Source organism: Astyanax mexicanus, chromosome 22 (assembly GCF_023375975.1).
Source record: "Astyanax mexicanus isolate ESR-SI-001 chromosome 22, AstMex3_surface, whole genome shotgun sequence".
Classification (NCBI taxonomy): Eukaryota; Metazoa; Chordata; class Actinopteri; order Characiformes; family Acestrorhamphidae; genus Astyanax; species Astyanax mexicanus.
The window spans coordinates 31,527,138-31,541,925 of record NC_064429.1 but is presented as its reverse complement, the minus strand read 5'-3'; the positions used below and the strand labels follow the sequence as shown (position 1 = coordinate 31,541,925).

The 14,788-nt window shown below is 34.4% G+C and overlaps 1 protein-coding gene across 3 annotated transcripts in view; it reads right to left on the bottom strand.

Moving 5' to 3' along the window:
• The window catches only part of ksr2 (kinase suppressor of ras 2), a 183,530-nt gene that overhangs the window by 135,727 nt on the left and 33,015 nt on the right, over window positions 1-14,788 (bottom strand). For 2 of the 3 annotated variants that reach the window (XM_049470691.1, XM_022667280.2), the window contains exon 4: window positions 1,390-1,425. In XM_049470691.1, coding sequence (XP_049326648.1) covers window positions 1,390-1,425 — 36 coding nt within the window. Of the gene's footprint in view, window positions 1-1,143; window positions 1,370-1,389; window positions 1,426-14,788 lie in introns of those variants that run through there. The other variant, XM_049470692.1, reaches the window with a different exon arrangement.

The following is a 14,788-nucleotide window of genomic DNA, read 5'->3' as shown; positions in this document are numbered from 1 at the left end:
TGTACAAACCAGGGAGATCAGAGGATAATCCGCACTGTTAGATGTTGATTAATTACATAAATGTATAATATATTTTAATAAAAAAGAGACACAAGCAATGAACACGAGCAGTGGAAGAAGAGAAGAATATAAAAAAATGAAAAAGAAAAGGGCAAGACAAAAGAAAAGAACGAGAAAAGAAACAAATAAGGAAGTAGAGAACAAGACAAGAATGAAGAGAAGAAGAGTAAAGACAATAAAAAATAAGGCGAGAGAATATGTAGTTATTAAACTATGAAACAAAAATGAATAGAAACTCTAAAGGAAAAAGAGAGTAAAGAATGTAATAAAAAAAATTCGATAAATTAAGAGTAAAAAACACAAAAATACAAAAAAAAGAAGGGAAGAAGAGAAAAAAGAATTAAAGCAAAAAAGAAAATAAGACAAGGAAATATTAGACAAAAAGAAGAAAAGACAAGATGAGAAAAACATGATTATAGAAAAGAAAATAAGATAAAATACAAATTGAAAACATAAGAGGAAAAAAGGAGAAAACAAAAAAAACTATATTTGAAAAGAGAGGAGAAACAAGATACAAAAAGATGCAAAAAGATACAAGAAAATACAAGAATAGAAGAGAAGAAAAAAAGAAATGACATAAAAAGACAAGATTTTAGAACAGACAAAGAGAAAAAGAAAAAAGAATGAAAACGTGTTAAGACAAAAAGGAAGAGAATAGAACAGGATCATGAGAAAAAAAGAACACTAGGACTGAAAAGAAGAGAAAAAAGTGTAAAATAGAGAAGAAAGATACAGGCAAGACAAAACAAAGACAAAAGAGGAGAAAAGATGCACAAAAGAAAAAAGATACAAGAAAACACAAGACAAATTTACTAGTGAAAAGTGAAGAGGAAAATAAAAGCAGAGATAATAAAAGAGGTGATGAGATAAGAGCAGAAGAGAGGAAAAAAAAGATAAAAAGGTAGGTCACAATATAAATAAATGACAAAAGAGAAGAAAAGAGAAATAAGAAGACAAAACAATAAAAAACTAAAGAGAAGAAAAAGAAAAGAGTTAAAAAAGAGAATAAGTAAAGAGATAAGAAAAGAAAAAAAGAGAAGTGGAGGAGAGTGAAGGAGTGAAGGAGGAGTGTGAGTCTGATACCATGAGTCACATGGAGGATCGACAGTGAGGACAGGTCAGACAGCATCTATCACACGGGACAGAGAGAGACGGAGTGAGAAACGACGGAGGTGAAGAGAACGATGAGCCTCCGTTAAACTGAGCCGAACTACAGCGTGTCTGAGCGGGATGCCGGCGGCGTGACAGCAGACTCTTATTATGTAATGAGGATGAGGAGGATGAAGACAGACGTTCAGAGAGGAAGAGTAAAGAGCGGCGGGGCTTCACCTCCGTTGCTGTGTAATTTGTCGTCCTCCAGTTGTTCTTGAAAAGAGAAGAACACATGTTTATTCATTAGCTGGACCTGAACACAGACAGCTGCATGACCCTCCCAATTACAGAGCACTGAGGGTCAGACTGGTTCCAGAGCTACAAACCAGCACATCTCCAGCCTTCAGACCTGTCAGCACTGGTTCTGATCATTAGCATATATTATAATAACAATTCTCTCCCCGCAGGCACTCGAACAGTCGTGGAATTTTTTATTATATTGGACAAACTGTCCTAATCAGCTACATGATTTTTGTAAAAAAGAAAAAAAAGCATGGGCAGCTCAAGCTTGTTGAGTATCTTGTTGAGTACTATTGAACCTGCACTGAAAAAAATGATGCATAAAATATACTTTAAAGTTTCACAACTTTCTGCATTTGCTTTTTTAAAGAAAAAATAAAATTTCAGATGAATTTTAGTCACTTTAACTCAGTTTCAAGACTTAAATGTTACATAGAGTAAATAAGTGAACTGAACTTCAGTCAATCCTTTCTTTTATTAAATTTGTCCTAATTTCTGCATACAATATTACCTCATTACAATGAAGTAATTTCTACAATATTATTATATATAATTTTAGTTAAAACACACATTCAAATATTTCAATCAATCAACCTTTATTTTCACTCTGGAAAAAAAACATTGAGGGTGACCCTCATTTACAATGTTGCCGAGCCTTTATAACATCAAAGGGATTGAACACATTTAATAATAATTTAGAAATAATAAGAAATAAAATAGTAAAAAATAATAAAAAAATAAAAGAAGTACTTATTTTAAATCAACATTTAATAAAAATATATATGTAAAACAGAAAATTCTAAAATACCATAAAAAAAAACAAATTTAAGACATAAAAAGTAAAAATGTATAAAATATAAAATAAGTAAACAGATAATAGTAAAAGTAAAGTAAAATGTTAAAAATGATAAGTGATTAAATGAATAATAGAACTAAAAACAAGAATGAAAAATGAACATTACAATTAAATAATAATAATAATAATAATAATAATAATAATAATAATATTTACATAATCTCAAAGATTTATATTGTAAACCGACCAAGTCTCACTGTCCCTATACATATATGGCATGTAATACATTCTTGGATTAGTATACTAAAAAGGTAAAGAATGTATTACATGCCATCCATGTGGTGAGACAGTGTAATATGTGTGTTTTAACTAAAAATATTTAAATTTCAGGAATTATATATATATATATATATATATATATATATATATATATATATATATATTATGTATCATTAATTGTTTAAGTAAAATTGTATAAATTAAGTAATTGTAATTAGGTAATATTGTATTATATTGTATTGTATATTTGTTTGTGCTTGCAGAAATGGCTTCTTTCGCATCACTCTCCCATACAGCTTCTCCTTGTGCAAAGTGCGCTGTATTGTTGATCGATGCACACCTTAAATACCTTTTCTCATGATTGGATACACCTGGCTATGAAGTTCAAATCTCAATGAGGTTACCAAACCAATTTTGTGCTTCAGTAAGTCAGTAAAAAGTAGTTAGGAGTATTTAAATCAATAAAATGATAAATATAAGTATTCTTATTTAAAAAACAGTTAGCCGTTTTAGCAGTTAGTCATATAGCAGCTAATCCACTATGCTACATGTCAAAATAAAAGTCTCCAGCGCAACCAGTGCAAAAAAATTGTCTAGAGCCCTGTATTTAATATTTAACATATTTAATTTTGAACTTTTTAAAAAATATTCAATAAAACATTAGTTTTAAATTAGTTAGCCAATAGCCATTGCAGCTAATCCACTATGCTACATGTCAAAATAAAAGGCTCCAGCGCATACAGTGCAAAAAAAAAAAGGTCTAGAGCACTGTATTTAATAGTTATCATATTTAATATTTAACTTTTTTTTTTAATTTAATAAAATTTAATAAAATATTGAAATTGAAATAAAACTATTGTGTGTTTGTATATAAAGTGTGTCAAATAAATGACTCTGGAAAGCATTTACATTAAATGCACTTGTGCATTCTCTCTCTCTCTATATATATATATATATATATATATATATATTTACATCTTAATCGAAGACATGTAAGTATCCTTATTAAAAAAAAACGGTTAGCCAATAGCCATAGCAGCTAATCCACTATGCTACATGTCAAAATAAAAGTCTCCAGCGCAACCAGTGCAAAAAATTGGTCTAGAGCCCTGTATTTAATATTTAACATATTTAATATTTAACTTTTTAAAAAATATTCAATAAAAATTCAAATACTGAATTTAAAAACGAAAACTATTGTGTGTTTTTATATAAAGTGTGTCGAATAAATGACTCTGGAACGCATTTACATTAAATGCACTTGTGTATTCTCTTTGAATGGCTGTGTGATCTGTTTCAGCCTCATTATATAACCTTAATCATAGTACAAATAATGAACTAAAAGAGCCCTTTTATCGGTATTTGTATCGGTAGTTTTATATCAGTTTTATATTTGATCAGAGCTAAAAAAAAAAAGTGGATGTTCCCGTAAACCTGTCTTTTTCTTTCCTCTTTTAGGTGTGTTGATGTACAGTATGTCTGTCTTTTTATGATGTACTATCACCCCCCGGTGCTTCACTACAGCTTCAAACACCTCAGTATCCATGTTTCAAAGTTTTTCATCACTGTGTTAAATTGCTAAAATCACTACCCCCCTAAAATACCACCATTAGCTGCAACCGGCAGCATGTTCTGATAGCTTTCAGCAGCACATCTGCGTTTTTTCAGTCTCTTTCTTTCAGCTAATGTGGCTGTACAGCATCCCTCCTCCCCCCGAACTCACTCTGCTCTGTTACTGAACTTTTTCTATTAGTGAGACACCTTTTGTTCCAGTTGATAAGCTCTCTCTCTCTCTCTCTCTCTCTCTCTCTCGATGAAGAGCTTTCTGCATTCACATTAAACTCTAAATAAAGGGAGAAAAACGATGGAGGGAAGCAGGCGGCTGACGCATCAAAAGCTGCGAGGTTGTGTGGCGTTTTTCATTGTGTTTAAGCGCTAAAAGCTTTATTTCCAGAAGCCTTGATGAAGCGAGGCAGGCGACGAACATAACTGTGAAAAATGACGTTACTTACTGTATTTTACATCCCAACAGTAAGAAAAAGTAGAAAACAGCGTTTTTCTACATTAACTTTGGCTTTTATTTTGATTGTAGACAGTAGTAACCCTATATGTTTTGTGTTTTATTTAGTCAACTATATTTAACTTATTCATATACGTCCATTTTTGCATTTTAGACATTACAAACAAAGTTAGAACAATGAAATTAGGGCACTAATTAAATTTAAGTCACAATTAATACATTTTTAAGCAATTAACACCATTAAATATGACCCAGATTTAATTTGTTGCGAATAATCACAGAATTCTCATGTGTTAATCCTTTTTTTTTTCTTTCAAGCAACTGAAAACACTAATAAATACGATTTAATTTGGCCAATCTAAAATTGATTCTTTTATTTCCATGTAAATACCCATTATTCAAAGCTAGGTCTTAAAAAAATGTAAAAGTGTAATTAATCGTGATTAATCACAGAATTTCTTTTCTAAATAATCCAATTATTAAGCGATTGACACCACTAATATAAATATAATTTTAATTGAACATTGATTAGTTTATATACATGTAAATACCCATTATCAAAAGCTTAGTCTTATGAAGAAAAAAAGGTGTGTTTAATCGCAATTAATAACAGAACGCTCTTCTGATTAATTCAATTATTTTTAAGCGATCGACAACACTAATATATATATAATTTAATTTGTCCATTGATTAATTTATATACATTTAAATACCCATTATTAAAAGCTTAGTTTTATGAAAAATAAAAGATGCAATTAATTGCGATTAATCACAGAATTCTTTTCTAATTAATCCATTTTTTAAACGAGTGACACCACTAATATAAATATAATTTAATTTGCTCAATCTAATATATATATTTTTTAATTTGTATGTAAATACCCATTATTAAAAGCTTAGTCTTATGAAAAATAAAAGGTGCGATTTCTCTTGTGATAATCTTTTTTTTTTCTTTTAAGCAACTGACAACACTAATATACGTATAATTTAATTTGGCAATTGATTCTTTTATATACATTAAAATACTCATTATTAAAAGCTTAGTCTTAAGAAGAAAAAAGGTGTGATTAATCGTGAATAATCACAGAATTCTCTTCTGATTAATCCGATTATTTTTTAAGCAATTGACAACACTAATATAAACATAATTTAATTTGGCCGTTGATTCTTTTATACACATTTAAATACCTGTCATTAAAAGATTAGTCTTAAGAAGAAGAAAAGGTGCGATTAATCGTGAATAATCACTGAATTGTCTTGTGATTAATCCTTTTTTTCTTTTAAGCAACACTAATATAAATATGATTTAATTTGGCCAATCTAAAATTGATTCTTTTATTTCCATGTAAATACCCATTATTCAAAGCTTAGTCTTACGAAAAAGGTGCGATTAGTCACGATTAATCACAGAATTCTTTTGTGATAATCATGTTTTTTTCTTTTAAGCAACTGACAACACTAATATAAATATAATTTCATTTGGCAATTGATTCTTTTATATACATTAAAATACTCATTATTAAAAGCTTAGTCTTAAGAAGAAAAAAGGTGTGATTAATTGTGAATAATCACAGAATTCTCTTCTGATTAATCCGATTATTTTTTAAGCGATTGACAACACTAATATAAACATAATTTAATTTGGTCGTTGATTCTTTTATACACATTTAAATACCTGTCCTTAAAAGCTTAGTCTTAAGAAGAAGACAAGGTGCGATTAATCGTGAATAATCACATAATTTTCTTGTGATTAATCAATTTTTTTCTTTTAAGCAACTGAAAACACTAATATAAATATGATTTAATTTGGCCGATCTAAAATTGATTCTTTTATTTCCATGTAAATACCCATTATTCAAAGCTTAGTCTTACGAAAAATAAAAGGTGTGATTAATCACGATTAATCACAGAATTCTCTTCTGATTAATCACGTATTTCTCTTTTAAGCATTTGACAACACTAATATACGTATAATTTCATTTGGCAATTGATTATTTTACATACATTAAAATACCCATTATTCAAAGCTTAATCTTAAGAAGATGAAGAGGTGTTATGAATCGTGATTAATTACAGAATTGTCTTGTGATCTTGTTCATTTTTTTGTCTTAAGCAACTCGCAACACTACTATATAAATACAATTTAATTTGGCTGATCTAACATAGATTTTAAATACCCATTATTTAAAGCTTAGTCTTAAGAAGAATAAAAGGTGCAATTAATCATGATTAATCAGAAAACTGTCTTCTTCTTCTTCTTCTTTTAATAATAATAATTTAAATAAAGTTGGGTAGGAAAAACATTAAGTATTCTGGGTTCATAATGTCTGCAATGAAATAAAAGCCTAAATAAATGTAAGAAAACACAAAATTATTGCTTTATTATTTTCCAAACCATCCCGATTCTTCTAATACGGGTTTGTACTACAACTCCGCTGTGTTTTAACTCAAAGGGGGAGTAAAAATGCATAATGACAATGTAATTACTTGACAATGCTCATCATGTACGAGATGTGAGAATAGGCCTTCAGTTAATTATAATACAGCTGCAGTGTTTGAACACAACATCCAGCAGCAATCACCAGCCCACCTCCTGTCATCTACCGCACTCCTCCCACCCCCACACCCTCTCCTGCAAAAGTTTCCCGACAGGTTCTGGCTACGACTTACAGTTCCTGAGGAAAAATGCAAAAACGAGGCTATTTGTGCACACAGCTTGTCCAGTTCCTGCATAGAAGAAGTACTGCCAAAGGAATAGGACTCTAGGCCCAGCTAGCCCTGCTGGAGCAGCATTAGAGAATAACAAATTAATAAAAAATAAGTAAAAATTAACAAAACTGTAAAAATAAACAACAAATATATTAATCTATAATATATATTTTTAAAGGGTTCACCCTGTCATCTTGGGATAACTCCGCCCCTTTAAGAAAATAGAGCTTTGGCATCAGTGACATTATAACCTTCACACGAGTGAGCAGTCAATTATATTACATTTACTAAATCCTTATCATATTGTCTACATACTGAGCGTAAAGAGGAGTTTGAGTGGTCCAGCTGTCTACAGTGCTGTCACTATGATTGGGAGATGGCTTCGAATCCTGGTTATGCAGCTTGCCATCAGCTGCCGGAGCCCCGAGAGAGCACAATTGGTCTTGCTCTCTCTGGGTGGGTTCATTAGATGGCGCTCTTTCCCCTCATCTCTCCAAAGGGTGATGTGGATCAAGGATCACAAGGCGTCTGTGAGCTGATGTGTCAGAACCGAGTCGCTGCGCTTTCCACCTAGCGCACAATCAGCAGCAGTTTGAAAAGAGGCGGAGTCTGACTTCACATGTATCGGAGGAGGCATGTGCTATGCTTCACCCTCCTGGTGTGCTGGTACATCACTAGTGAGAATGAGTGGGTTGGGAAACTGACCTCATGAATTGGGGAGAAATTCCTTTTAAAAACTTTAATCTATGTATACTATGTTCCATCAAATGCCATTTTTTGCCAAATTTGTCCACCCTGTGGTGCAGCTTGCCATGGCAGGGTAGTCACAATGGGCCTCAAAATCTTATAATAACCCTAGGAAACGTATTGTACTCATGAAGTGCATCTCTGTCTCAGGAAGACAAGGATGAGAATGATGTTAAAAAGCTATAGAGGAGATAAAGAATAAAGAGGAGGAGATGGAGGGATCCTGAGGCGCATCTTGCTCGTCATCTCCAAAAACGAGCACAGAGAGCCCGGTGTCATTTTTTGGCATGTGTCATCTCCTGCAACTTTAGCAATTTGACAGCCAAAACCACCTAGAATAACAAAATCTCCCACAGGGAAATGTCTCTGGTCAGTGAGGCACCTGGGGAATAGCTGTATGGAGGACACACAGGTCTGTCACACTTCATAATCTCCCACGATTCCATCAACTACAACTCCTAAAAGCACTCCCTATTAAAAGACTCACATGTATACCTCCAACCAATTACGATCATTTTTGTTATGCTCATCACCTGAGTACCAATCTGGTTCACATCCCCTGCTTCTTCTGTATATTTAAACATGTATGTTCCTGTTACAATTTGCGAAGTATTGCCAACTCATTGTAGTTAGTTATACGGAGCAATTCTCTCATTTCTGTCACAAATTTATTAGTTTTTAATTAAGTATAATTTTATATTTTAGTATAATCATACTCTAAACCAACACTAAACCAACACACACTGGCAAGAATCCTTAACTGGAAACTACCAATACCAATCCAATACAGAAATATATAGACTACCGTATTTTTCACATTTTAAGGTGCACCTAAAGTCCTTTAATTTTCCCCAAAATCGTGTATGACTTATATATATTTTACCAGTCAGGTTGTAAAGAGCAGTAAATGCACTCCACTGAACAATATTAGCACAAATCGCTAACTGTGCTAAGCCCTAGATCATTTGTCGTTTAGAGGTAAATATTATCGGCCTGAAGCCTGCTGCTAACCCTGGCTAGTACTGCTGGAGCAGCATTAGCATTACCCACTAACCTTCCCGCTAATCTTCCGCCATTCGTAAGTGAGAATTATCGGATAACCCTTCTTCCTTACTAGTGTCGCGTAATGAGGATTATGATCCGATTATGCGCCTTATGTATGAAAATAGACCAGAAAACAAATGTTTATTGATACTATTTTGATAACCTTATAATTCAGTGCGCCTTACAGTGCGAAAAATATGGTATATTTCCAAAAGCAAAAACATGCAAATAAAATTGAGTGATATTTCATTCTTAATCCATTTTGTTTAATATAAAGTTGTTCCACCCTTTACAACTGTAACAGCTTAATTTTTTTCTGGGAAGACATTCCACCAGGTTTAGGAGTGTGTTTTTTTCCACACTGATGCTGGACAAGAAGGCCAGGCTCTCAGTCTCTACTCTAATTCAAGCTAAAAGTGTTTAATCGGGTCAAAGTCAGGACTCTGTGCAGGCCAGTCAAGTTCTTCTACATAAAACGTAAAGCATGTCTTTATAGACCATGCAAAGTTGGGAACATGACATTTTTTCAAAATCTATTGGTGACCAAGCCTAACTCCTGAAAAAAAACAACCCAACACCATTATCCCCCCTCCACCAAACTTTTAAACTTTGTGAGGAAATCAATGCATACCCAGGGAGAAATGGAAACTTCACCCAGGCAGGGAATTGAATCCAATATCTAAGTGCTGAGAGGCATACGTGCTAACCACTAAGCCACCATGCTGCCTAGTAACTATGATGACTGAACAAGACAAGCCAAGCTTGGGCTTGGGCAGGGGTGTCCAAACTAAGGAATTTAAGAAATAGAATGAAAGTTGGCCCGCTGTTAAGCAGGTTTTTAAAGTTCAAAGTTTGAACGCTAGGTGTCAGAAACGGGCCAAAGAGTCTAAAAGCAGAGAGGGTGCGCAGTTGTAGCACAGAAAAACGGGCCAAAAAGTCTAAAAGCGCAGAGAGTGCTCAGTTGTAGCGCAGAAAAACGGGCCAAAGAGTCTAAAAGCGGAGAGGGTGCGCAGTTGTAGTGCAGAAAAACGGGCCAAAGAGTCTAAAAGCGGAGAGGGTGCGCAGTTGTAGTGCAGAAAAACGGGCCAAAGAGTCTAAAAGCGGAGAGGGTGCGTGTTTGTAGTGCAGAAAAACGGGGCCAAAGAGTCTAATAGCGGGGAAAGTGCACAGTTGTAGCACAGAAAAATGGGCCAAAGAGTCTAAAAGCAGAGAGTGCGCAGTTGTAGCGCAGAAAAACGGGCCAAAGAGTCTAAAAGCGGAGAGGGTGCGCAGTTGTAGTGCAGAAAAACGGGCCAAAGAGTCTAAAAGCGGAGAGGGTGCGCAGTTGTAGTGCAGAAAAACGCACCAAAGAGTCTAATAGCGGAGAGAGTGCACAGTTGTAGCTCAGAAAAACGGGCCAAAGAGTCTAATAGCGTAGAGAGTGCGCAGTTGTAGTGCAGAAAAACGGGACAAAGAGTCTAAAAGTGGAGACGGTGCTCAGTTGTAGCACAGAAAAACGGGCCAAAGAGTCGAAAAGCAGAGAGGATCCGCAGTTGTAGCGCAGAAAAACGGGCCAAAGAGTCTAAAAGCAGAGAGGATCTGCAGTTGTAGCACAGAAAAACGGGCCAAAGAGTCTAAAAGCGGAGAGAGTGCGCAGTTGTAGCACAGAAAAACGGGCCAAAGAGTCTAAAAGCGGAGAGAGTGTGCAGTTGTAGTGCAGAAAAACGGGCCAAAGAGTCTAAAAGCGGAGAGAGTGCGCAGTTGTAGCGCAGAAAAACGGGCCAAAGAGTCTAAAAGCAGAGAGAGTGCGCAGTTGTAGCGCAGAAAAACGGGCCAAAGAGTCTAAAAGCCGAGAGAGTGCGCAGTTGTAGCGCAGAAAAAGGAAAAAAGAGTCTAAAAGTTGCTGTAATTAAGGAGTTTAATATTAAGAGACATCATGAAATGAAACCTTAATTTGAAAAATCTTAGTATACACAACATTGTCAAAGTTAGATAAAGATAGCAAGTCAAGTAAAATGGTGTGTAAATGAAAGTAATCAGAAGAAAATATTATTTAAAGTGGTATATTTCATTATTTGTTTTACTACAAAGTCTGTGGCCCGTGACTTCAAATATATTTCTCCTTCTGGCCCCCAACCAATAAAGTTTGGACACCCTTGGGCTAGGGAGTTATAAAGACCCCCCCCCCCCCAACCTTTGTGACCACTGTTAACCATTGGAATGATGGTGCTCCATCCAATACTACTGGATGGGATGACTTGGAGAGTTGTTCAATTGTTCTTTATTCAATTAAAAGTGTTTTTTATGTGGAATTCCTCACAGAACCTTTATTAGAACCGTATTTTTAAGAGTGTACAGTTAGGCATCATCACAGATTAGAGCGTGATGTTTGTCAGTAACTGTATTAATGAAACTTAGAGCAAATTGGCTGGAGTCGAGTGGCGCCGGTGGTCCAAACTTGTGATATGAAGTAGCTTGTTTATGGTCTCCTCAGTAATTAAAAAGGCACGTTCGAGCCTCGTCCAGAGTCTGGAGTCAACACACCAGAAGAGCCCTCCATTCTGCTCGGCCGTGCCCGCCGGAGCCTCCTCCGGGGGTGGGAACACGGGGTGCCACGCACTCCTAAACCCCCACCATCCTCCAAGAGTCACTCTGAGTCAGAGTGGTGCCCACTGGGTGTGGCACTTCTATGGAGGGCACTGGGAGAGCAGACTGGAGAGGCAAGAATCACTTTGGATTCAACTGTTCAACTGTCAATCTGTTGTTTGTCATGTAGCTACAGTAGAGCTCAGCTCTCAGGTTTAGGTTGAGCTTTTGTTGGTTAAAGTTTTAGCAAAAGTTTTTTAAATTCTATATAATCAATAAAGCAAGCTACAATGGATGACCAAAAGTATTGGGACCCCTACTGTACTCATTCACTGCCTTTTCTAAAATCAATGGAGTTAAAATAGAGTTAGTAGAAGTAGAGTTGATTGGGAACTAAGTTACTTTCTTTCTGGAAGAACAGATACGAATGAGGATCTGGTGTAAAGACAAGGACATCACTAAATTCAAGATGTACTTAACTCGATATGAAGTTAACTTAAATAAACAGAGTTTATTCAAGTTAAAATGTCAAACTTGTACTAAAATTGAATTAGAAATAAAGTGGATTGAAATAACTGTATCCCAACTGATTTGAACTGAATTAGGTTGGTTAGAACTGAGCCTAAGTGAACTGAATTTTAAAAATATGGACTAAACTTAACTGAAATTAAATGTACTAAATAAAATTAAATACAACTTGAAAAATCAAATTTAACTCAATTTATTATATTAATAAATACTGTATTTAAGTTTTATGGAATTTAAGTTTCCTTCACTTATCTATTTTTTTAACTAAACTGAACTGAGCTGAAATGAATACAGCTGAACCAAACTGAATTAAACTAAACTGAGTTGAACCAAATTGAACTGAATTGAATTGAACCAGACTGTATGAAACAGAAATGAGCTTGATGAATGTGAATTAAATTGAGTTTATCTACAGAAAACCACACTAAATTGAACTTGACTAAACTGAACTAAACTAAAAAGCACATTTGATTGAACTAAACTGAATTAAACTGAACTGAACTAGTCAAAAATATAATGAATTGATCTTGAAATTACAGTAAATGTGTTGTAACTAAATTCAGCAACACCAATAACTCTACTAATGCTTAGTAACATAACTATAAATATGTATAAAAATCTATATTACTATCTAAATAAACCGGTTTATTTTAAAAGTTTAGGAAACGGCCTGCTCTGCTTCTCTTTATTACAGAGTGTATTTCTGGGTCAAAAATATGTGCTAAGAGAAAGAGATGACTGCTGCCAGTGTCAACCAACCCGGCCCTGTCTTTAGCTTATTCCTTTCCAGCACACACACACACACACACACATACACACACACACTGTGAGCAGTAAGACACACTCTTAGACGAAAGAGCTCTTAACAGGAGTGACATCCGTATTAGTGCACATTAAGTCTTGATCTGTGTCAGGACCCCGACAGTTAAAGCTTTCACTGTAGCTCACACACACACACACTCTCTGAGAGATCAGTAGAGTACAGTTATTGGTGTGTCTGTAGAGCTGACGGGCTGCAGGGTCTCCCGCGCTGATGCCGCTGTAGTGAAGCAGCTGAAACGTGTCGTTTTTAATTAGCGGAGGAGAAGAAAGACTCAGGCTTTAATCTACCCTCTCTCCTCTCCTCCGTCTCAGAGAACGAGGAGAGGTTTATAATCCCGCTTCTGGAGACTCGTACAGACGTGTAAGACGTGTGCACGTCACCCGACTCACCTGATAAACACAGTGATGTGACCTGTGAGCTGAATCTGGTGTGACAGCACAGAGATACACTTAAATACTGTTTATTCCTCTGTTTATTAGTCACGACTGGCCTATACCACTAAGTTCACACTTTAAATAAAAGGAATTAAACTTTTTAAATTTAGAGAAGTTACAATATACCAAATTCAATCTACTAAATACTGTGATGAATACTGAGATTAACTATACTGAATTGAACTGAACCATACAGAATTGAAACAAATCTATTTGAACTAAACAAAACGCAATTGAACTCATTTTAACTAAACATCAGCTGAACTGAATGGAATAAAGAACTTTGTATAAGAGCATAATGAAAATACAATACAATACTATTATTTTTATTAACAAAAACTAAACTGATCTGGACTTATTTTAACTAAATTGAGCTGGGTCAATTTGAATTTACTGAACTGAACTGATCCATAATCAGTTGAACTGAGCAGGAACAAACTGAACTAAAATGAAATGAATTAAATTAAACTGGACCGAACCACTATGGACTGAACTGAACTGGACCAAACTGAACTGAATTGAAATGAACTGAACTGAAGCGAACTGAAATGAACTGAACTGAATTAAATTACTGAACTGAATTGAATAGAACTCATCTGATTTAACCTGAACTGAACTGAAATTAATTAAATTAAATTAAATTGGACTGAACTCAAGTGAACTAAACTGAATTGGACCAAACTGAACTGAACTGAACTGAACTGGACTAATCTGAATTTGATTCAATAAATGAAATGGAAATGAACTGGAATGAAATGAACTTATTATGAATTTAATTTAATTTAATTTAATTTAATTTAATTTAATTTAATTTAATTTAATTTAATTTAATTTAATTTAACTGAACTGAACTGAATTAAACTAAACTGGTTCAAACTGAACTGAACTGAACTAAACTGAACTGAACTGATGACAAATATTGGGTTATGTCAACCATATTGAAATGAAATTAATCAAATTAATCTGGAATAAATTGAACTGAATGTAACTGAATCTAACCGAACTGAATATAAAAACTAGGCAACCCCAAACAGAAATTAAATGAATTGAATTAAACAGAATTTAATTGGACTGGGTTCACTGGAACAGTGAAAGCAGTTAGTAGTTCAGAGTATAACAGCTATACTGTTTAATATTTCATATTGTTGTGAGGTAAATGCATTATAAACCTGAACTGAACTGAACTGGATTAAACTGATTTGATCAGTGATGACACTGAGCTAAACTGTGTCTTTAAAATTCTCTATTTAATCCTCTAAACTCGTCTGTATTCTGTTGTTGTGTTTTTTCAGATTCACTCTGATTCAGATTCCCTGCTTCAGGTGACGATAACTGAATCATGATGGATTTACATTCAGACTTTCTTTTAGGTCCTCTCCACAACCATCACC